At 46.8% G+C, this 25132-nt stretch overlaps 1 protein-coding gene across 2 annotated transcripts in view; it reads left to right on the top strand.

Annotated features, from left to right (window-relative positions):
• The first annotated feature begins 7181 nt into the window (after positions 1-7181).
• The window catches only part of tnpo1 (transportin 1), a 32195-nt gene continuing 14244 nt past the window's right edge, over positions 7182-25132 (top strand). For both annotated transcript variants that reach the window (XM_084441700.1, XM_084441701.1), the window contains exons 1-8: positions 7182-7285; positions 7508-7621; positions 8996-9071; positions 10192-10341; positions 11424-11530; positions 19741-19874; positions 20182-20263; positions 25116-25132. The exon at positions 25116-25132 is cut by the window's right edge and continues 106 nt beyond it. In XM_084441700.1, coding sequence (XP_084297826.1) covers positions 7517-7621; positions 8996-9071; positions 10192-10341; positions 11424-11530; positions 19741-19874; positions 20182-20263; positions 25116-25132 — 671 coding nt within the window. In that variant the 5' untranslated portion in view covers positions 7182-7285; positions 7508-7516. The remainder of the gene's footprint in view (positions 7286-7507; positions 7622-8995; positions 9072-10191; positions 10342-11423; positions 11531-19740; positions 19875-20181; positions 20264-25115) is intronic.

Genomic DNA, 25132 nt, shown 5'->3' with positions numbered 1-25132 from the left:
CTCGGGTCCTAGGTCAAAGAGGCTGGCTAACGAGGGTGGTCTGTACAAGGGGCAAGTGGTGATTATATGTTCGGCTGTCTGTTCAGGGTCACCGCACTCGCATGCCGCACTGTCTGCCAGGCCCCACTTCTTCATCGATGTTTTAAAACGACCAACCCCAGTTCGCAGGCGGTTCTGTGTGGTCCATTGCCGGCGTGGTAGGTCGTCTCCTCCTATGGTGCCACCTCCTGGGTCCCAGATGTAGTGATGGACGCGGGAGGGCCCTGCTGACTGCTACTCCTGCTTCCAAGCTGCTGCCAGCCAAGCATCTCTGGAGATGTCCTCAGAGGTGGAATTGAGCATCTCTTGCGCTGCCTTGTTGTAGGGGTGGCGGGATTTGAGTCTGCTTGGAGGAGCCGCTGTTGTTGTGGTGTTGTGCAGGATGTGCCACTCATATCTTTTTGCTTTCCTGGCCAGGGCGAGGGTGGCAGCCTCCCGTCGGAGGCCGGCCGGGGCTATTCCCGCGAGGACTGGCAAGAGGGACACTGGGGTAGACTTCAGGCATCCAGTAATTATTCGGAGGGCACTGTTTATAGCCACGTCAACTTTGCTTGTATGAGGGCTTCTGCACCAGACTGGGGCGCAGTATTCCGCTGCAGAGAAGACCAGAGCTTGGGTCGATATTCGCAGAGTCTTAGCGGATGCTCCCCAGGTTATTCCCGCAAGGCGGCGGATCAGCGCAACCCTAGATGTAACTTTGGCCTTGACTTCTTCTAGATGTTGTCTGAAGGTCAGGGTCCGGTCCAGACGCACACCGAGGTACTTCGGAGCTTGCTGGACCTCCAGGCGTTTGTTGTCGACACGCACCTCCAGTTCCCTCTTTGCTTTTCTGGTGCTTAGATGGTATGCTGCTGCAACTGTCTTTCCGATGCTGAGCTGTAGACGCCACCTTCGAAGGTATGCTACCAGAGTGCCCATATCTTTGTTAAGGCCATCTTCCATCGCCTTCCACGTTGGACGTCTCAGCATGATGGCAAGATCGTCTGCATAGCCGTACTTTCTGGATGTTGTGTCAGGTAGGTCATGTATGTAGATGTTGAACAGCATCGGTGAGAGAACTGACCCCTGCGGAACCCCGTTCCTCAGTCTTCTGAGTCTACTGCGCTGGCCACTGCTGGTCTGGAGGACGAAGCTGCGGTTGGAAAGTGTCTCCATGATGAACTTCACCATGTGCCGGTCTGGAATTATCCTCAACAGCTTCAGGTGGAGACCATGGTGCCACACGGTGTCGTATGCGGCAGTCAGATCCAGGTACACTACCCCAGCTTTCTCGTTGTCCTGGAAGCTGTCCTCGATGTCCTGAGCGAGTAGTGTTACCTGGTCTGCTGTTGATCTTCCACGACGGAAACCAGCTTGTTCCCGTGGGAGCTGTGAGTCAACCACTGGCTCGATGTGGCTATGGATCATCCTCTCCAAGATTTTAAATGGGACACAGAGCAGCGAGATGGGCCGGTATGATTTGGGGTCTTCCGCAGGTTTATTTGGCTTTGGCAGAGCTATGACGGAGGCACAGCGCCAAGTCTTTGGGAGCTTTAACCTCTGGTAGCACGATGTGAAGAAAGCACAGAGCCAGCGAGATGTTGTTGTGCTCTGGTGGATGACAAACTCCGGGTGGATGTTGTCACGGCCTGGAGATTTTCCTGGCTTGAGTTTACTCATGGCCTCACTGAGTTCCTCTTCCGTAAAGTCTCCCGAGATGTTGGAATCGACACTGGCTGCTCTCAAGATGCAAGACACCTCATGCGATGTCTGTCGGGCAAAGTCTTTGTCTGCATCCGAGAAACGGCCGTTCTTCAGGAGCTGGGATGCGATGGCATCAGCTGTGACTGGGCAGCTGGAAGGTGTTGTGTTTCTGCCAGTAAGCTGGTTGATGGTCTGCCACGCCTTGCGACTAGAGTGGGTGAAGTCGATCGATTCAACGACTTCTGTCCATCTGGTCCTGCGGGTGACGTCCAGCCTCTGGGTCAGAGCTGCTGCAGTCATGTCCACCTCTTCTCTGGAACTAGCCCTCTGGTGGTCACACAGAAGGCGGCTGCACTCCTTGTCCCAACCTGGGATGTAGCTCCTGTTGTAGCCACGTGGGATGGCCTTCTTTGCCGCACCCAGGAGGATCCGGCAGTAGGCTGTGTAGGCCGCATCCGCGTCCACTGACTCTGGGTCAGGCAGGCCAGCTGACCTTCTTTCCGTCTCCTCAGCATACAACACCCAGTTGGCCTTACGGAAGTTCCATCTTTTGACAGGTTTCCCTGGTACCGGCTGCACCAGTGATGGAACTTTAACGATGGCTGGTCGGTGATGTGAATGGGGAAACCTGTCCAGGACGCGTCTCTCCGGTTTGGGGTCGTTACTGCGGCAGATGGCGAAGGCCAAGTCCGGGTTGGTGGAGGTATTCCAGCTTGAAGAGTAGAAAGATGGAGGCTCCTTGGGGTCATACAGCAGAAGGGCATCGGTGTTGGAGGCCCATTCGCTCAGTGCTACTCCATTAGGTGTTGTGTGATTATAACCCCAGTCTGTGTGTTGACAGTTGAAGTCACCTGCATAGATGGCGGGTGCAGGTACTGATGGGAGTGATGTTGCAGACAGCTCCGATGGTGGGGGCTTGTACACATTGATGACTGATGTCTCCTGGATTTTTGTAACCAGCCATTCGATGTTGGAGCCTTGTGGTGATTGGCTAGTGGCTGACCAGCTTATTTCAGTCTGTACGAAGGTTGCCACACCGTTTTGCTTGCTGTGGGTGGACCCAGCGAGATGGAACCCAGGGATCTTGAGGATGTTGTTGGATGTGCAGTGTGTCTCCTGCAGGAGCAGAACCACTGCCCCAGTGGAATTAGCCAGGTGACGCAGGACTTCGAGTTTGGCGGTGGTAAGGCCCTCGACATTGAGTTGATGCACTGACAGGCCTCGGTTTTTAGACGGTCGGGATGGCTGCTCGTCCGCCGTTCCTAGGTCTGCCAGCTCGACGTTTGGTTGGCGACATTAGTTTCACAAGTTGGTCTTGCACCATCTCTTGCTACTTACAGGGAAGGCCACGCGAAGGTATGATGGTGTTAATGTGTTTCATGCACTTCATGACCACTGGAGTGAGAACCACTGGCCGGTAGTTATTCAGGTTACCTTAGTTTTCTTCTTCTCTATTGTAGTTATCTTGAAGCACGTGGGGATGACCTGCTTTGACAGTGATGTATTGAAGATATCCATGAAGACAGGAGCCAGCTGTGTGGCACACATTTTGATGACTCGGGCCCAGCAGCATTGCAAGAATTCACCTTCCTGAAGGACTTGCGTACCTCAGCCTCAGAGAGTTGTAGGACCGTGTTTTCAGGTTCCCTGAGGTCCTTGGCTAGTGTGCTCGTGTTCAGTGTGTCGAACCTTTCATAGAAGGTGTTGAGCTTGTCTGGGAGCTCTTTGTCAGCTGCGCCGATGTCTGCAGGCCTCACTTTGTAGTTGGTGATGGTCTGTAGGCCCTGCCACATGCTCCTGGTGTATGTGCCACTGTACTGGTTTTCCAGTCTCTCCCTGTAGTTCTTTTTCGACCCCTTTTATGGCCTTCTCTAGGGCTACATCGCTCAAAGAGGAACCGTATAGATTGTTTTATAAGGCTTGCAGTTGCAGGAGCCTTAATGTCTGCATGCTGGGAGTCCACTCAGATTCCTCTTAGGTCTGTGAGCCTCTTGTCTCAATCTATATGTCCCCTGTCTCTGCAAAGCATGCGGCAACTGTGGTGCCTGAAATTATGTAGCCTAATACTCTCTAAACTTTAAGTCTAAGGACATCATAAGCGAACAGAAGCCACAGATTTGATACACTATAATGAATATTATATTTGATGATAATAAGTAATATGGTAATATGGTATATTCAGTGAATCATCTATTGTCAAGACCAAATTACTCAGTGTTACATTAAGGTAGAGTTGACTGCACTGACACAAAGTTGTTCTGGCCTGAGAAATGGTTGTTGCAGAGAGCTGTCAAATGAGATGTTTTTTGTCTCTTGCAGCTCATTTGTTGTCTTTATCTGTGAAAGAGTTTATTTTCAGATTCTTGATCTGTGTCCACTTACACACTCTGGGCAGTTGATAAAAAAGAAAGAGTTTGATAGAGATGGTGATCTGAAGATGGAGGTCTGTAACTGTTCTGCCACACGCTGCCCAAGATAAGACCTAAGAGCGTCTGTCTGGTTTGCTTGTGTGTGTGTGTGTGTGTGTGTGTGTGTGTGTGTGTGTGTGTGTGTGTGTGTGTGTGTGTGTGTGTGTGTGTGTGTGAGAGAGAGAGAGAGAGAGAGAGAGAGAGAGAGAGAGAGATTCTGTATAGTTCAGGAAACTGGGGGAATTTGGTAACAGGTGTTGTGATACCAATTATAGTTAAGGAGTAAAATGTTGCTGGCACTGACCTTCAAAGATGAGCAGTCATTACCACAGTGATTCAAGCAAGAGGTAAAGTAACATGTTTTATTGTATATGATGTGCTTGTTGCTGTCCTTTTCCCAGGGTGAATCTATGTTTGGCATCAGGCTCTTGACGGTGTACTAGATGATCACCTTATAAGGTGAAGAAAGAACCCAGTGTTACGAAACAGTGGGAAGATCGTTTTGGGATAAGGATCTTTTGAAATGCCAAATCAATCATTTTCGTCTTACTGTAAAACTATACACAACTAATCAATTTACAATTAGTTTTGGATTTAGATAAGGTACTCTTTTTCAATTAACATTTATTTTGTGGTGATGTACTGCTCTCTAGTGGACACTGGGTTGTTTGCACTATGCTCGCTATTTTTGTGCGTGGCTGGATGCCAGCGCATCTAGTATAGAGTTGGTTGGGTTATCACTCCCTCCTTCCCTTCCTTACTCTATTACTCCCGACAATGTTGGCATGCATCTCTCTGTTGGCACCACAAGAGGCAGTAGTCCCAGCACACCAAAATCAAGAAGGCCACCAAAATCAACTCGCCGATCTCCACTCCACAAGTAGAGTACTGGTGAGAGCATTGGACTCTCACCTGGGAGACTGAGGAGGTGACTTTATGGGTCTATACCCCAAACCTCCACATGTTCATCCTTTCACTCCAACCTTTACCCCTTGCCTTATAGGTCAGATCATGTCCCAACTCCAACCCTTATTCTAACCCCAACCCACTCTAGGGACTGGAAGGAGGACACCAAAACCAACACGTTTGTCTCCACTACACAAGTAGAGTAGTGGTGAGAGCATTGGCCTCTCACCTAGGAGACAAGGGTTCAAGACCTGGTGGGGATGACTTTATGGGGCTAATACCCCAAACCTCCACACATTCATCCTTTCACTCCAACCTTTTTATCCCTTACCTAAATTCCACATGTAGAGTAGTGGTCAGAGCATTGGACTCCCATGCGGGACATTCTCAGAGATTACCGTCTATGCTGAGTGAAACTCCTCTAGTCTAATATGTAGCTAAACAAACGCTGTTGTTTCCGTTTTATACATCCAGTGGACTTACGTTTCCCCCTTAATGATACAGACTACTACCACCTGCTATTGTGAAGTTATTTCATCGTACACAAGCGCAGATCAGAGGCTCCACTTGGCTATTGGCACAAACGGGAAACCTGTGTATCCCTACCTCTCCTATGTGAGAGTAAGCTATTCTCCAAGGCAGGGTAAACTCTAAAAGAAGAAATCAAAAGCCATAATGGCTTCCTACTAAAATCTAAATATATACAGAATATAAAACTACAAAAACATACACAGAGTTTACAAGTACAAAGCAGTTTATTTGTTACAATGTAGCAATAAAGAACAATAATTGAGGAGAACATTTATGTAAGTCTCTTATGAATATGTAAGTACAACAATAGTGTCTGAACATATACAGAATAGCAAAATACAAAAAATATACACAGAATCGTGTATAATGTGAAGTGAAATGCTATGTAATTAACCACAAGAGGCAGTAGTCCCAGCACACCAAAATCAAGAAGGACACCAAAATCAACCCATTGATCTCCACTGCACAAGTAGAGTAATGGTCAGAGCATTGGACTCCCACCCGGGAGACCGGGGTTCAAGACCTGGTGGGAATGACTTTATGGGACTATACCCCAAACCTCTACTTGTTTATCCTTTCACTCCAACCTTTACCCCTTGCCTTATAGGTCAGATGCTGTCCCAACCCCAACCTTTATTCTAAACCCAACCCACACTAGGGACTGGAACCAGGACACCAAAACCAACCCACCGATCTCCGCTGCACAAGTAGAGTAGAGGTCAGAGCATTGGACCCCCCCCCCCCTCGAGACTGGGGTTCAAGACCCGGTGGGGATGACTTTATATTATCATCAGTGTAACTGCTTTAGCCACTGACCGCTACCATTAATGTTATGGAAGCTGCTGCTAGTTGTTGTGAGCTCATGTCATTTCAATTCCCAGCTATTTCAGTGGCATGACTAGCTTCTGTCCTACCAGTCCTGAACAGAAACAAGCCAGCCACGCACATAAGCCAGGCTGGGCCTGGCCTGGTTAGTATAAACATTTTGTTAATGTGTGATACACAAATGTCTATAAACATTTGTTTATGTGTGATAATTCATTGAACCAGCATCAGCTCAGAGAGATGGAGGGTATCTGGCACATAATGAGTTCAGTGCTGATATGAGCGGACTACCCCTTTACAACAATATTTCAATACTTCTTACCACCAGCAGAGAGAAGGGTTGTCTAGCTCTCCAACATTTCTTCGGTTCTTGTACGACAGTATTGGACCAGTGACATTCTAAAATCTTGCAAATTATGTGACTCATGTCTTCTAACAATAACAGAGTAAGAGGGGATGGACAGAGAGATCAAATATATCTATCTATCTATCTTGTATATATAATTATTATTTATATTATTTATTATTATAATATTAGTTATAAATAAAATGAAATATAAATGAATAATATATAAACTATATACAGTATATATAACTGTTACATCCTATTTTCGAATCCTTTATGACCTAAAATCAATACGGAGGCATTACTATTTTGCCGTACACCTACGAATTACATGGCTGGGCTGGGGTTTGCAATTTCGAACTTGTCGGGCACTAGGACCCCCCCAGAGTTGATGGATCGGGCTGGACTGTAAATGCGCCATGAATCTCTGAGTAGTTTAGCAAAGCAATCATAGCTTGTTGCGAAAACGGAATGTCCCTGTGCTGACAGGCCCATGTCTAAAAATTCCAGACAGGTACATTGCAAGAAGAAAGTCTAGCTATTTAAGGTAGGTGAAACAATATGACAACATGCATTTTTAAAATAGCAAACGGCCTCTAGTTGCTGTGGTTTTGTCTAGCGAGTAGTAGCAGCTGGCTAGCCAGCCTATCTAGCTAGTCCGGCTGGCTAGCATACCTTTGTGAGGACGGCATATCATCTAGCTAATGTTAGCAGCCAGCTAGCACTAACGTGTGACTGACACTTCCTTCTCCGTTTCATCACTTTGCAGCAAACCAAGATGGAGTGTGAGTGGAAACCAGACGAGCAAGGGCTTCAGCAGATTCTCCAGCTTCTGCGAGAGTCCCAGTCGCCTGATACCTCCACCCAGAGATCAGTACAGCAAGTATCCTTCTGTGCTCGCAGGCGGACGTGGACGTCCAGCCTCGTCTCAGTGTATGTGGGATGTGCCAGACTCGCTTGCCATGCTAGCTAACGTTAGACAGACACCCACAACTGGATAGTTGGCTAGCTCGGAAGCTCATATCTAATGGTGCGTTCGTTTCTAACTGGGAGGTGGCAAATTGCGACTTGCTACTAGGAATGATTAAATAAAACACAGCATGAACTCGCACTTCCTCGTCGCAAATTCGGATATGTTTCTCAGCCCCCAGTTGCTCGAATGCACTAGATATAACTAGGTAACTGTGATATAATGGTATATAGATATAACTAGGTAACTGTGATATAATGGTATATAGATATAACTAGGTAACTGTGATATAATGGTATATAGATATAACTAGGTAACTGTGATATAATGGTATATAGCTCGAATGCACACAGGTCGGAGGTAGGTATTTTCCCACTTGCGACTTGCCACCTCCGACCACAAACGAACGCACCATAAGTAGCTAGCTTTGAAGGAGACTTGACTTTCTTGCTTTCGCAGCTGAGGCTGACAGCTAGTCTAGGTTAGCTAAGGTTATAATGTTATAGTGCTAGGGACATTCCCAATCAAATCGAGAGCAGAACAGGAGTTCTTTCATCGTTTCCTTCCCCAAAGTATCTAACGTAACGTTAGTAACGTTATGCTAATTTTAGCTGTTAGTAGCGTTAAGTGCCTTATTGGTGGTCATAAGTTATTGTTGTATGCAGACATAGACATGTATGCTGGCTTTGTGATGATGAATTGATGCATGGACTGACAAAAAACGACATGCTCTTATGTAACGTTGAGTGTTGACATCGCTAGACCCTTTATGTTTAAATGAATGCAGGTCACTTAGCTAATCATTTGGAATACTAGCTAGAGGAAATATGTTTTGGCATCTGTAGAATCTAACGTGATCTCTGGTTGATGCACCTGGAACGTGATTGTGAATCCCAAGGAGCTGACATATTTGCACAGGCAGTACAGGTTAACTCCGCGTGTGAGCTCATCAAGTGCTCTGGATCAAGGAGCTCACGGTAAAGGATGGACACTAGAGCTGGGTGGATATTCTGGTAGTCAAGGCATGAACGATGAGAGGACTGAATTAGCTGTTATGTAAACATTACAGTCCTCTGGTGGTCTAGTACAGCTTGTCTCTGTGTTGTGTAAATGCCACAGTATTGAGGGTGAAGAAAGAAAGATGCATGTAGGTTGGGTAGAGCTATTCACGTTTGCTGACACATCACATGGTAGCCATGGCGTAGTGATAATGTGACATGCATTAGGTCACTGGCGGTGTACTGTGGAACCTACACGGCTTGTCTTCCTCAACCACCTTTTCCACAGAGACTCGAACAGCTGAACCAGTTCCCAGACTTCAACAACTACCTGATATTCGTTCTCACCAAGTTGAAGTCGGAAGGTGAGATTCATTTCCCCAGCCATCAACCAGTCACTCTTCCATCATCATGTTTTGTCCCTGAGTCTCTCCTGGGCACTATGCCTGCCGCGTCACACAGACTGGCAGCTGAAGCGCCCTAGCAGCAAGCCTCGCTGTTCTTTGACTAGAGCAACCCGTGATATCCTGTCACCAAAGAGGTGGCACAAGAATATGGGTCACTCTAATTTTAAACCTAATGCCTTGGATTCACTCAACTCCTGACCCGACAGCCTGTAAAGTAGATGCCCAATGATTTTGACTGTAAAGCCATTTAGTGGCATGTGGTGATCTCTGGACTTCCTAGGAGACGGGGGGGGGGGGGGGGTTGATCCAAGAGGACAGAATAGGGATGGTCTTGCATCCACAATGTGAATTTCTCTACTGGGACTATCAGTGTTTGATTGCTAATTGATTCAGATAAAAGAAGGAAAATTACAGCTTGTGTCTTATCAAATGCTGAAACGACCTTTGCTGTATATTTCTGCAATTTGTGATTATTTTATTTCACCACCATACAAAAAACCCTCTGGGAGAAGTCGGCAGAGGCTGCTGCTGTTATCTCCCCTGCATAGCCTAATGGCAGTAGGCATTGATTCCCCATTGGCTGTTTTGCTGTTGCTATCCAGTTTTTCTTTTACCTAGTTACATTCTCAGCCTATGAGGTCATCCTCTTGATGTTTCCCACTTCAAGTAGAAAATGCAGGTTCACCTTTATTTATATTCTTAGAGCACTATTAATATATGCTGTGGAGGGTATATAGGCTATGGTATTTCTGTCTGTGTTTCAGTATGCCTGTGATCAGGTTATGAAACACCAACTGCTACTCAGTAGCACTGTTGTTTGGCCTCCAGTCCCTGGGGCTCCTGTTCCTTCTTTCTGGATACTATCAGATGCACTATCAGATGCACGTGAATGACTTGCACTTCTGAAAGTACCGTTAGGGAAATACTGCATTGGAAATGGTCTCAATGTCCTTGTATCAGTTTTCTTCCATGAAAAGGACTAGCTGAAATGTCTGAAAAAAAAGTGGCTACAGAACTAACCTCAGCCCTGGAACCTTCTGTCCCCTCCCCCTTGTGGTCCCCCCTCCGCCTCCCCCAGATGAGCCGACCCGTTCTCTGAGTGGGTTGATCCTGAAGAACAACGTCAAGGCCCACTACCAGAACTTCCCCAATGGCGTGTCTGAATTCATCAAAAGCGAGTGTCTGCAGAATATCGGAGACTCCTCGGCCCTCATCCGGGCGACAGTGGGTGAGTTTGGTAAAAAAAAAAAAAAGCTAGACGTACTTAATGTATATACTGCTGATGTACTCAATGTATGGTTTTTAGAGCATGCTCCTCTCCTTTGCCACCAGTATTAAATTAAGTTCTCGTTTGAGTCCCAATGATCGTCACACACCCGACCTGGGGTGGTGAGATTAGTTCTCCGCATTTGACCCCATCCCCTGGGGGAGCGGGGGAATCATTTGGTGATTTAGCCCCCCAATTCCAGCCCTTGATGCTGAGAGTCTCCTTAGATTATGTGTCTGTAATCTTGTAGCCTAGCTCTCCCTTGACAAAGTAGCCGAGTTGCAGCCAGGAAATGGATTACTTTTGTATATCAGCAGCATGTTAATTATCGTCTTACTATAGCCTCCATGGCCAGTTCATATTGTTGTCTCCCTCAGTCAGGTGTATTCAGCCTGAAGGGTTTGAGTCATACTGCGTCCCTGCGTTCTCCATCGCCTTCACGGCGCTACCTGCATGGTCGTTTCCTAGGCTGTGGTTGGGCAGAGCTGTGTCCAGTGACGTAGCCAATGGTATTTGCATGGTGTCCTCTTATCTAGGCCAGCAGCCGGGGCTCTGTTGCCATGGTTACCAAACATCTCACCGAACTGAACTCAAATCACCTCATAATAACAGAATTTTTTTAAGTGCAGAGTTCAAAGCCACTGTTCCGTGTATGTTGGAAGGCTTCAGATGTGGTGAAAAATGTCTTTCAAAGCCTGGGCTTGTTAGTCATCCTGGTCATGAAGACCAAAAGGCTTTTTTGCTCCATCGTCAAAGATTCAGAAAGCTTCATTGTACATTTTTTTAGGTAAACATGGAAATTGTCTATCAATTACATGGCTTGTAAAAATACATGGACGGTGAACACACATAAACACACAAAGCTTGCACACACTGCTGTCCCTCAGGGACCAAGCTATGCCCTGGAGCTAGCCAAGCTTCAGTTTGAAACTGACACGCTAGCTGTCTGGCATTATGGCTCTGAGCACTGACCTGTTCTCCGTGTTCTCTCTCTCTCCGCCTGTCCCTCTGTCCCTGTCCCCTCTTATCGTCTGCTGCCCCAGGTATCCTTATCACCACCATCGCCTCCAAGGGGGAGCTGCAGAACTGGCCGGAGCTCCTCCCTAAACTCTGTCAGCTGCTGGACTCTGAGGACTACAACACCTGCGAGGTCAGTGCCTTTTTTATGAAGAAATATAGACATGCTTTTTTAAAGGGGTAGTGTGATATTTTGGACATTTAGCCCTATTTCTGGTATGTCTAACATCAATCAGAAAATTAGAGACCATGATTTCACTGATCGCTCAAGTATTGAGCTAGATCAAGATTTCCGTCCGACTCAAATTTTCCTTACAATGGAAGTGGCCAGGGCAAGTTAATACATGTTGAAAAAATCAATAAAAACTAGAAAGAAGCTCACTGTGTAATCTTGCCGGTCTCAGTATGCTGTCCTGTGAAATGTATCACAATCCGCTGTGTTTACATGCTCCATGACCTCCTCACGGAGAACTCGCAATTCTGTGAGTGCAAAACTCGCAATTCTGTAAGTGCATAGCCTACTGCAGCGAAGAGGCCAAACATGTAAAACCCATTGGAGATGGGACCCTTGTTGTGCAAGGGTTTGGGAACGCGTCATGAGAACCATGTAGATTCCGCGTCATGAGAACCATGTAGATTCCGAAGTCCGAAAGTGAATGTGACAGCAACAGCAAGTAGCCTATTTGTTGTTTGAAAAAGGTCTAGTTGCAACTGGTTGAAAACATCTCTGCTGATCTCGAGCCGTGCACACTAGGTTTCCAATGGCGTTAGACTCCTAAAGTGTCCAAATGTGCAAGTGATCATGGACATCAATCGTTGCCCAGTGAGCCAAAGTTGACTGGGGAGGGAATAAAATGCTTTAGGGACAGATGTGGTTTTTAAACTTTTGGGGTGCATTACCCTACGTAAAGGTTGCGTAGGCTACTATGCGACTAAACGCCATAAGAATTGATTACTCAGTTGTTTGAGTAGGCTATGATTTTTAGACAGTAAGACAGGTAGCCTACTGTGTGGTATTGGAGTGGGCGCTGAAAGTACTGCAGCCATGGACACAGACGAGTTCTGCCAAGTTGCACAGTTCGGGATAAATAGGCCTACCCCTTCCCCACCAGAGAAAATGTAGCTTCCAATAGGCTGTGAAATGCTGTGACCTAGTGTAACTTCCTAAACTTCTCTGGACAAGACAGACGGTTAATCCTGATGGCAATCGTCTAAGCATTCTTCTTATTCTAAGCATTATTGTCATTATAACATTACTTGCTGAATAAGCCCGGGGCACCCCAAAACAAGTTTGTGTATAGTGTGTTCAATTCAAGAAACAGTACAGTAATGTTCTAAAAATGGTATGTTTTATTGGTAACAAACATGGAATAAAACTTGTGAACAATACACCCTGCCATTATCTACTGGATGAAATCACTATGGAGTTCCACATAACGTTACTGCTAGTAAAATTGTTTTAGTCAAATGCTCTCCACAAAGCCGCAAGTCTGACCTACAGAGACTCGGTTTGGAGTGTTTGTCGATCCCCAGAACAAGAAGCCAACGTTTCAATCTGTCAGGGTCTGACAACAGAAGCCTATGAACAGAGATGTGTATCGATTCCCATAACTGGGGACTGTACATTCGCGCACCATTGCTGTTATAAATTATATATAACGTTACAAATAGTTCTGCTGTAGGCTACTTGTAAACTCCTTCTTCGTCTGGTTCTGTGTTTGTACTATGGGCTCAACTCTCGTCTTGTTGCTCTCTGGCTCACTCGTCTCTACAAACCGACGAAGCGGAAGTTGACAGTGCAACGCGTAAACGTGACGTTGTGCAGTCGGAAATAGTTCCGGTTCAAATGTAGCTATTGTTTCAACATTCGGTTAGCAAGTAGCCTATATTTATCAGGTCGGCATACTGAGACTAAGTAATATTAAGCCATGAGCTTCTCGTGTTGGAAAAAGCTACACATTAAAGTGCCCTGGCCACTTCCATTGTAAAGAAATTTGAGTCGGACCAAAATCCTGATCTTGCTCAATACGTGGGTGAAATTATAGTCTCTATATTTCAGATTGATGTTAGATATACCAGAAATAGGGCTAAATGTCCAAAACATCACATTACTACCCCTTTAATGAGTGAGGGGTTTCTGGATGAGTAAGGGTATCCTGATCATTTTAAGCATATGCACTGTGTGTGTGTGTGTGTGTGTGTGTGTGTGTGTGCGTGCGTGCGTGCGTGCGTGCGTGCGCGCGCGTGCCCGTGAATGAAATTTGGAAGTCTCACAGCTGGATTTGGGCCCTAAAATGAGCGACAGCTTATTCAACATGAAATAATTTCTCCTCCATCTGCCTCCACTTTTACCAGCATGAAATCATCTGCCCTCATTTCCTGGACTTGGCACCCACCGTTACATCAACAACAGATTAAGTAGAAATTTGTTCACAAAAACAACGCCTCAATTCTCAAATACATGAACCTGCTTTTAATTTTCGGCAGGGGAAAGTATTCCAGCATGGTGACAACGTTGCCAGTCAAAAGTAATGGTCAGACCGTCCAACTGTGCTCTATACTGTTAGTGGGATACACCCATTTGTCACTGTAACCATTGCAGTCAAATTTGAAGAGTCTGGGTTGACCCTTCACCTATAGATTACTCTTCTCATCACAGGTTGATCACGTGGTCACTCAATCAACCTTCAGAACCAACCCTTTGCTGTGTCTGGTCATTGTTATTACTAGTTGTCAACCGTTCAACCATCCTGGAGCGTTTTGTCTGCTACGCAGTAGCATGTTAGTACTATCACAAAAATGCTGATAGACATGTCAATTACAGAGCAAGTTTACCACAGCTGTGAAGGAAATGATGACACACACACACACACACACACACACACACACACACACACACACACACACACACACACACACACACACACTATTGTCACTTGAGTGTACTTCCTACTGTAAGTTGGTCCACCCACTTGTGCCCTTGATCACTCTCTCGCCTGTGACATCCCTGGAGTTATAGCCTGTGTGTGTGTGTGTGTGCGCGTGGGGGTGCGCGTGTGTGCGCGCGCGTGCGTGCGTGTTTAGCCAGGGTTGTATGGCTGTCTTCATGGAGCGCAGGTTGCATACTATGATCGTCAAATCAAACTTTATTTATATAGTAGCACATTTCATACGCAAAGGCAACACAATGCGTTTCACAGAGAGAAGGGGAGGGGGGGGGGTGTACATAATCCTACTGTACTAATCCTACACCTAATTTTCCAGAGGGAAGCAAACAAATCAGGTGTGTTGTTGGATGTTTGAAACACTATGTGATTCTTATCTGTTGCTTACTCTGCGTGTAGCCTAGATTATGTTTTGTGATTTTATAGTAGGCTTTTGAGTCTTATCTAATTAAATAAGATCTGATGCTTATTCAGTTTCCTGTACTGCTCATATCACAGTTGCATCATGGGTAAGTGTTCCCTTGCAACAGCCCTCAAAATAGCCAGTGTCCCATGATGTCTTGCAGTGGTCCCTGGCGGCTTGCCAGGGTCAGTAAATATGAAGCCACACTCTGGTGCTTCACAAATGAGCTGATTGATGGTACTGTACTAATGCACACGCACACACACACACACACACACACATACATTCCGCTGGTAAGCCGTCCTCCGCACACGCCTGCAACAGCAGCCTTATTGCAGATCAGAGGGTGGGACGTCTGTGTTCTGGAGAACATGCTGTACATACACACGCCCTCGCTGACATGAGAAACGCTTGCTCAGCCACACCCCAGGATTCGTTATGGCACTCTCCTAAAAGAGATTGCCTCACATAAAGCCACTTAGTAGCTACTACCGTATATAGACATTTATTAGAACCTTGATTTACTTTCTCCGCTCATGCAAGTCACGAGCCACGCGTTCAAACGGCATGGATCACCTGATCTATCATGACACCTCTACACCTCTACTATGTCTATAGTGTGTCGGCATGAGAAGGTGAGCAGGACTAGTCTTTGTTGTTGTGTACGTGGCACCATCTACATTGTGTCTCTGCATCCATCGACACAGACTCAACATGGAACTCATGCTACAGTGTCCCCAAAAGTGACACCTGCATAGCTTTTAAGCACACGCACGCACACACAAACACGCGCACACACACACACATATTCAATATATATATATATATATACACACACACACACACACACACATTCAGAGTACAGTGGCTCTTGGTATAGTTACACTTTTCCTCCCTCACAGAGCACACTGAGAAGGCTAGATTTAGGTCAGCTATTTTCTGCAGTGGAGCTCTGGAGTGTGTGTCTTCACAAGCTTTGTGTGCGTGTGTGCATCATGTGTGAGGTTTAGAAATCTAAAAGCTGGGGAGGGGTATGCCAGAGTTTTTCTTTCCCCAAATTTGAACTTCTAATGTCTAACCGACTATTGCTGATGTGTGTGTGTGTGTGCAAAGTGAGGGCGGGGCACCAAGGGCCGCCGTGAAATTCCTGCCCTAGTGTGACTGAGTTGTTGGGCTGTTTTCCTGCACTGCTGTGTGTGATATTGTTGGGGATGCAGATAGTGAGGTACACTATGAGAGAAAGTCTACTGGACTTTATACCCATAAACTAGATTTGTGTGTGTGTGTGTGTGTGTGTGTGTCTGCGCATAACGATTATCCTCGTCAGCCTGTTAGTAGCTTATCCTCGTCACACACACACACACACACACACACACACACACACACACACTGTCAGAGATTGCATCAGCAGCATCCAGGCCTGCTCCCCTTAATGTGTGAGCTGGCTACACAGCACACCCCTGCAGTGTGGAAGGGTAGGGAACGCCGACGGGGGTCCGTCTGACCACTATTGGCTCTCCTGGCCCTGGCCTTGTCGTCCAGCCTGCAGACTGACTGTGGAGCCGGGGGGGGGGGGAGACGCCCTACCCCCCACCCCCCACCCCTACGCGCTATAAAAAGCCCAGAGCATGTGCGCGTCACGCCAAGCACTTACGGAACGCTGGCGGACGGCTTTATTTAGGTTTTGCTGGAGAGCAGTTTTACTGTGGTGATTTAGTGGCGGCTGTAAATCGGTTGCGGGGGTCAGGGGTCAGGCGTCGTGTCACTGTGGAAGTACGTGCTGTGACTGTCGGTCAGTGTGTCAGGAGGAGCGAAGGCCAGAGCTCTGGAGAGCGCCGACCGCGAGGGATGGATAATGTAATTAATCGGTAGGTTGATGTAATTACTGTATCAAGGGAGAAGATTTACAAATGACCTTTTATTCTCGCCCGGAGCCTAATTAATGCCTAACGATCCTTTTTGCATTTTATTTGTGCAACTCTTCAATGTAGCACTGGCATGACTCTCAAGCTTATGGGATGTAGGCTATTCAAACACAGAGATTGGCAGGAGTTTGAAGGGGAGTGAGTGTTTATTTAACTGTTCCCTCTCCTCCAGCGGGCTTGTGCTACATTCTTACAGCATAGCTGGCATTCTTTCACCTCACACTCTTCCGCAGCAGGGTGAGCTGATGCTGGCAGAGACCATCATTATGCACAGTGGCCTTGGTGGCCTCGCTTCACATCTCCCTCCTGTCAACAAACGGGTACAAAGGACACACACACACACGCGCGCGCACAAACACACACACACACACAGGTCCTTGAGTGCTTCCCAGTTACCCGTTTGTTTATCGACCTTCTTGACCTCCATATCTCTCCCGGGGGTGGTGTTCTCATGTGCCGTTGGATTCAACCTTGGCAAGACCACTCCTTGTTCTCAACCACTGCTGAGAATACACACACACACACACATTTCATGATCCCGAAGTTCCTGAGGCTCTTCAAGCACAGCAGCCCCAAGACCAGGTGCGCTAGTAAGTATGGCCACCTAGAGATAGATAGATTAGATAGATAGATAGATAGGGTAATTTGGCTGTTTTTCGCTCATGTTGAAAGGAATTAATACTAACCTGGAATGTGTACTAATTAATACTAACTTTGGGGCATCCTACACCCCTCCCCTGAGTTTAAGTGTAAACCTTGTCTAAAAAATGAATGGAGGTGAATGGCCGGCCGTGTTTGGACCCACCCCATGATTTGGATTCGCTCCAACGTTTAATGGGTTCTAAGGTGGACCATGCTACACCCCTCCACCGAGTTTCATGAAAATTGGTCTGGTAGTTTAGTGTAATTCTGCTAACAAACAAACAAACAAACCAAAAAATGTCTTATGGACCTGCCCTGTGATTCGGATCTGCTCCAACATGTAATGGGTTCTAAGTTCGCCCATGTTACACCCCTCCACCGAGTTTCATGAAGATCGGTCTGGTGGTTTTGCGTAATCCTGATTCCAAAAATGAATGGAGGTGAATGGCCGGCCGTGTTTGGCGGCCCGTGGACCCGACCCGTGCTTCGGATCCGCTCCAAAATGTATTGGGTTCTAAGTTGGACCATATTACACCCACCGAGTTTCATGAAAATCGGTCCAGTAGTTTTTGCATAACCTTGCTAACAGACAAACAAACACACCTGCGCTGTCGCTGGGGCAGAGGTAAATATACATTTGTATGTTGGCAACTGGTGTTCTGAGTCTGGGTCATCGCACTGTTAAGGGCATATAAACAGCCATAAGCAGCCATCTTATCTGACAGAAACCAAAACAGCGCCTCCGGCTTGGGTATGGTGACCGGAGGTATTGCAAATCCCCATTCAAAGAATATGGTGCATTTCAATACTAATAAAAAAGAATAAAAAAATAAACGACACAACCCAACAACAATAAAAATACACCTACTCGACTGCTAACCTTCCTGAACATGTCAACGTTTCAAGGACGCTTCTAGCACAGAGAATGACAAAGGAGATTGCGACCAAAGTTTGTGGCAGAATAAGTCATAAAGAAATAGTGGAGATACAACAATGTGGGTCTGGCAGCCCACATAAGGAATATCGTACAGTTGCTCGTTGGGAAAAGGAAGAAGTCGAATAAAGATGGCCAGACATCAGAAGGCGAACACAGGAAACGTTTATACACCGGTATACGTAATCAGTCAGTCTCTCCTTACTCATCTACTCCCATGTTTTTGCGCGACACTCCCACATTTCCCTCGGCACTCCAACGAATGCATATGCATGAGCGGGAAGAGCACAACTCATCATGCTGCACCCCTGCGGCAGGCACAATGCGGTTATAGGTCTGTTAGTAGGCTACGGTCCCGTGCCACGTCTCTAGGTGCACGTTGCGACGTTGTCTCATCTAAAACGGGCGCCAACGCGCTAGCACGTCTTCCCCCTCGGTGCTCCCTAACCGGGCCGTGTCCGTCTGGGAGCCTTCTTGTGTGTCTGGAGGAGGAAGGAATGCACGCCTGCCGTGGAAACGGTTGCCGTGGAAACGGCCCTCATACGGGGCCCCCGCTGCTGCGCTCTTTGTTACAACCACTCTTCAGACGTGTGTGTGTGTCTGTATGTGTGTGTGTGTGTGTGTGTTTGTGTTTGTGTGCTTGCGAGCAACATTGACTTCTCCGGTCTATTGAGTGTGTGTGTGTCATATCACCAGCCCTCATATTTCCCTTGAGACGGCCACGTTGATGTTTGTCTGGTTCGTTATTTAATGATGTAGCTCAACATAACTCCTGCACAACACAGGCTAGCGTCAGGGTGTTGTAAATTCTGGCTGTGTGCGGGTGCACGTTGTAGGACAATATTGCCGACTATATTGCCGGCAGGTGCCTTAGCTACACGCAAACCTTGTCAAGGTCATTGGATTGAGAAAATAGAAAAGGTCATAAAAAAAAGCCACATTCTCTGATGGACATTTCTTAATGTTACAAGCATTGAGGCTATTAATGGCCCATTTATAGACGGCTGCATTAGATCATGGAGGACACACTCATCCATTATCAGTGGATGACCTTTTATCCAGGCAGTCTAAACAATAAAAAAGTATGATTATGGAGACATGGGGGTTTTATAGGGTATGTGTGTGGATGTGAGGACAGAGATATATGGGTTTTTATGACGTATATGGAGTTTATCTAGATATGTCGGTCTACACTGCACTGAAGTTTTTATAGAGCACTTGGTTAGTGGTTGATGCTCTGACCTTTCCCAGGCCCTGTCCTTCATGTTGGTGGATGAGAATGATTTACCTGGGGGAAGAAGGGAGGAACCTCCTCTAACCAACTTCCCTCTCTCTCTCTCTCCTTCTCTCTCTCTCTGTCTCTGTCTCTGTCTCTGTCTCTTTCTCTCTGTCTCTGTCTCTGTCTCTCGGTCTGTCTCTGTCTCTCGGTCTCCGTCTCTCTCTGTCTCTGTCTCTGTCTCTTTCTCTCTGTCTGTCTCTCTGTGTGTCTCTCAGGGGGCGTTTGGAGCTCTGCAGAAGATCTGCGAGGACTCTGCTGAGATCCTGGACAGTGACATGCTGGACCGTCCTCTCAACGTCATGATCCCCAAGTTCCTGCAGTTCTTCAAGCACAGCAGCCCCAAGATCAGGTACGCTAGTCCCCCCCCCCCCCCCCCCTCGCCCTTACCCCCCGGGCCCAGATGAACCAGCCTGCCTGGTTCTCCCGTCCTATCCTGAGGTGCTATCCGCGTGTGGTGGGGGAGACAGAGACTGCATTGTGTGCGAGTGGGCCGTGTGAGGAGAGGGTTGTGTGTGGAGGAGAGGGTGAGGAGAGGGTTGTGTGTGGAGGAGAGGGTGAGGAGAGGGTTGTGTGTGGAGGAGAGGGTGAGGAGAGGGTTGTGTGTGGAGGAGAGGGTTGTGTGCGTGGTCAGAACGGCTCGTCTGTTTCTGCCGCAGGTCTCACGCCATCGCCTGCGTCAACCAGTTCATCATCAGCAGGACCCAGGCCCTCATGCTGCACATCGACCCCTTCATAGAGGCAAGTCCCACATCTCGACCCCCGGGTGACCCCCGCCGCGACCCCGTGCATTCTGACTCTGCACTCCTACACCCCACCGTGCCACACACACACACACACACACACACACACACACACACACACACACACACACACACACACACACCTCTTATATGTCTGCGATCACTCAGCCCAGAGACGGAGAACACAGCAGCAGGCGGTAGACAGTACTGTAGCTGTCCCGTGCCTTGGTGCAGTGTGTTAGTAGGTTAGCTAGCTAGCTCTGAGCTATGGCACACCAGCACTGCGGCCCAAGCCTCAATTCAGTCCACAAACCCAATTCCCCCTAATGGGTGGGATCAGGTCAGGGCAGTAATCCAGGAGGAGCGGATGACCATGGCAGTAACCACTGATAAGCTTAGAACAGGACAATTCAGGAGAATCAGGCAGACGGATGCCAGATAGATGGATAGATGGATGGATAAATGGATAAATAGATAGATGGATTAATACAGATGGATAAATAGACATATGGATAAATAGACAGATGGATAAATAGACAGATGGATAAATAGACAGATGGATAAATAGATAGATGGATAAATTGATAGATGGATAAATAGACAGATGTATAAATAGATAGATAGATAAATAGATAGATAGATGGATATATAGATTGATGGATGGATAAATAGACAGATGGATAAATTGATAGATGGATAAATAGACAGATGGATAAATGCATCAGGCAGGCAGAGATGACTGCTTGGTAGAAGCCTGCTCAGGGAGCTCAGTCCGTGCTGCGAGGGTGAGGGAGAGAACCTTCAGGCACTGCGAGGGTGAGGGAGAGAACCTGCAGGCACTGCGAGGGTGAGGGAGAGAACCTGCAGGCACTGTGAGGGTGAGGGGGAGGACCTGCAGGCACTGTGAGGGTGAGGGAGAGGACCTGCAGGCACTGTGAGGGTGAGGGGGAGGACCTTCAGACACTGTGAGGGTGAGGGAGAGGACCTTCAGGCACTGTGAGGGTGAGGGAGAGAACCTGCAGGCACTGTGAGGGTGAGGGGGAGGACCTTCAGACACTGTGAGGGTGAGGGGGAGGACCTTCAGGCACTGTGAGGGTGAGGGGGAGGACCTGCAGGCACTGTGAGGGTGAGGGAGAGAACCTGCAGACACGGTGAGGGGGAGGACCTGCAGACACTGTGAGGGTGAGGGGGAGGACCTTCAGGCACTGTGAGGGTGAGGGGGAGGACCTGCAGGCACTGTGAGGGTGAGGGAGAGAACCTTCAGGCACTGCACTCACTGGCTACATGAGGAGATCCCTCAGTCTGCGGTTACATTTTAGGGTTTACTTGACTTTTAACATGTTACAAAAGAAAGTAGAAATACCAAAATCCGCTCCTGGTTGGTGTGCCAGAGAGTCATATAAACTCACACCTAGTGTTGTCACGTTACCAAAATGACAACTTCGATACGATACCTGCTAAAAATATCTCATTACCGATACTGAAACGATACCGCGGCAAAAACCTAAAACATCAGGAAAAGTAGGCTAATGGAATGATACAGTGTCAGGTGTAGCCTACTGATCTGTGTTTGCTGTCTGCTGAGGCGGAGCAGGAATTTGAACTGTTTAAACTAAATAAATTACATATATATTTAAATTATTATTTTTTCCATTAAATAAAAAAACGATGTACTATTATTATTACTAAAATAATAAGCTTGTGATGCTACAACCATAAACTGAAGTGTCTGCTCTGCTTCACTAGTCTGACACTCAGATTGAATTGCTATTCAGGTTCAGGGGCGGGAGCCAGGCTACTGATCCCTCTCCTTCACTCTGTCCGCGTGCAGCAGAGTGGGTCGCAGCTTCGCAGCACAGAGCAACAGTGTTCACGTTACGGCATGACGAGCTCCAGAGTTCACAGATTGCCTCATTGATGTTATGAGGTTCCCCAGCTATTAGCATTGGGTTTAAATCTGAAATATTGCCAAATAGGCGCTTTTGCTTTTGGAAATCCTCCGCCGCCGTCTAGAGTAACGAGCTGAGCAGCCCTCAGCCCTTTCACTTTCCTCCGTGAACGTTCTTTGCAAACTACAAAAAACAGACTAGACAAAAATAGGCCATAGGCTATACAACATTGATCAAATAGACTACGAGTTTCCTAATTATATGATTTATAAGACTGATGACTGATTGCTTCCAGACATAGCCGCGGGAGCGTATTTTGAGCAGGATGCTGCTGACAAAAGTCCAGCCCAATCTCTCTAAAATGCATGGTGGCGCAGCATTGTAAAAAAGTAGGCCTATCTTTATTTCATTTTGTTAGGATATTCTGTTTGATTTGAATATGATCTGCTATTCTAATCTGTTCTACAGTATCTGTTATTCCTTTATGCATTATAATAGTCAAAACGCAATTTCCAAAGACACAGCAGCGACATTATATAATTTAGACAAAGTGCAATCTCTATACACTAGACTTTGAAAAGATTTTTAAGTCACAGACTATACGATTTAGCAAAGACTGGGATCATGCAGGTCGTTTGCATTAAGACTAAAAACTTCAGATAATATTAAACATGATTGATTTTACCAGAACTTCAAGAGAAAAAGTCTGATTTAAGACCTCAAATGGGGAGCGCGATCAGACTCATTATTTTATTCAGACATTGGAAAGTGCATTCATTTAAATCCTTTGGATGGATGGACAAAATGAGAGGTTATTATGGAATATGATCCAGGGTAGACCAACTTGAGGTCGAGTGGAAGCGAGTTGAGTTGAATCGCCTGGTCTAGCAGGCCTACATCAAAAGAAACAACAACAAAAATAATAATAATAACCTATGCTGAATAACGAATTAGGACTACTAGTTAATTACTCACTAAGGAATAGGATCACCCTAATTTGGAAATGTAGGCCTGAGAACAGGCTGACCAAGATTTCCTTTGGTTGAAGACAGGCAGTCCTAAATAAATGCATTCGAAACAAATTATTTTCATAGATAACTGTCAGGGTCTGTTTACAACAGGCACGCGCAATGCTCAGTGTTGCGATAGCGTTTCCATGTAACCCTGATAACTTCTGGCAATGCTGATAAAACGTTACGTGTAACTTGGATGCCATTCTCGTTCTCGTTGTCGTTCTCGAAACGGCGCCGTGTAACCCAGGCCCGAGAGAGACGCGCGCACACTGCCCCGACACACTGCCCCGACACACTGCCTCGCCAGAACTCGGAAATACGGCTCATTCTTAAAGTACCGGTACTAATAAAATGAGGTATTGTACCGTTTTTGACGGCAGGGTATCGTGGTACCTTTCTAGTATCGGTATACCGTGCAACACTAACTCACACACAGTTTATCTGCGGGGCAAGTCTTCAATTAATTTAAATAAAAGGCTTTAAGTCTTAAATTGTCTTAGTCATTCCTCAAAGGTCTTAAAAAATCACTCGGCAGAGGACTATTTGTCAGTCTCTGTGTTGTAGAGGTGCTGTTAAGGAATTGGGTGATTGGCGATTTGCGATTTACTTCATGGACTTGAAGTGATTTTTTTGCGCCCTAATATCTGCAACTGGAATCTCAAAATAAACCGACGGCGTGACTGTACCGAACGCCAGGCCCGCGTGCTCAACACACGCCTGGGAGCCCCGCCGTCACATGTACAGTAGCGTCACTATTACCAGCTCAACCCGTTCTGCCCTGCATTGTTCACATTGCTGAATGTTCCGTGTGCAGCGTGCGTGACCAGAATCATGAGCCAGAGAAGGGGAGAGATGGCCACTCTTGTTATGATAATCTGACCGACAGAGGCAGAGCAGAGCAGAGTGCTGGTAGGTCAGGTGATGTCGAGGGCTGATGAGAACGCCCAGAGGTGCAGAACAGGGCACCATGATAATCATGTGAGACGGTCATATTTCTTTGATGAAAGGCTCGCGTCGCATAGCCTGATTTAAGAGAATCACAACTTTTAATGGTCAATACATTGTTCTGAGAGGGTGGGAGGGGGGGGGGGCAGGCCACAAACCTCAGACCCTGTTCTGAGAGGGTGGGGGGGCAGACCACAGACCCTGTTCTGAGAGGGGGGGGGGGCAGATCCCAGACCCTGTTCTGAGGGGGGGGGGGGGCAGACCACAGACCCTGTTCTGAGAGGGTGGGGGGGGCAGACCACAGACCCTGTTCTGAGGGGGGGGGGGGGCAGACCACAGACCCTGTTCTGAGAGGGGGGGGGGGGGGCAGACCCCAGACCCTGCATACTGCCCCATCCTCCATCCACCAGCAGCCACTAGTGGAGTAGACTACCTAGATAAAGGTTGCAAAGTAATTTATCTTTAAATCAAAATATGCTTAACTTATTTATATGTGACTTACATCGGCTCTAGTGCCATCTTTTATCAATTGTATTTTAATGTATACTGTGGAACTATTATTACCTTTCACATGTGGAAAAAATTGAAACTTTTGTTGTTGCTAGAGGTGCCAGGAATCGTATTAAAAGTTGAACAGTTAGCTTTAATTTGCAAAAGAAAATCTGAGCAAGGATACCTTTTCGTTTGCCAAAACACTGTTTAAATATGTTTCAAATAATCAAAGTGTCATAATCTGCCAATTTTACTGTTAAAAAATCTATCAGCAGCTCTTGCACATTAAGTGAGGTCTATACATTTGTTGCTTATAAATTTCAATCTGCATAATTGGTTGCATAAACTGAGCGGCATTAAAAAGGTCTTGAAAAGTCTTACATTAAACTTGCTGAAACCCACAGATACCCTGTTTTATACCCCCCCCCCCTTACCCCCTGCTGTCTGAGTGTGAAGCCCCTTCTCTACCCTCTCAGTGTGGGAGATGACCTCTCTCTCTCTCTTGCCGTAGAACCTGTTTGCTCTGGC

Source organism: Borostomias antarcticus (genome assembly GCF_949987555.1).
Source record: "Borostomias antarcticus genome assembly, chromosome: 8".
NCBI lineage: Eukaryota > Metazoa > Chordata > Actinopteri > Stomiiformes > Stomiidae > Borostomias > Borostomias antarcticus.
The sequence above is the reverse complement of the archived record's forward strand: the minus strand, read 5'-3'. Positions and strand labels throughout refer to the sequence as shown.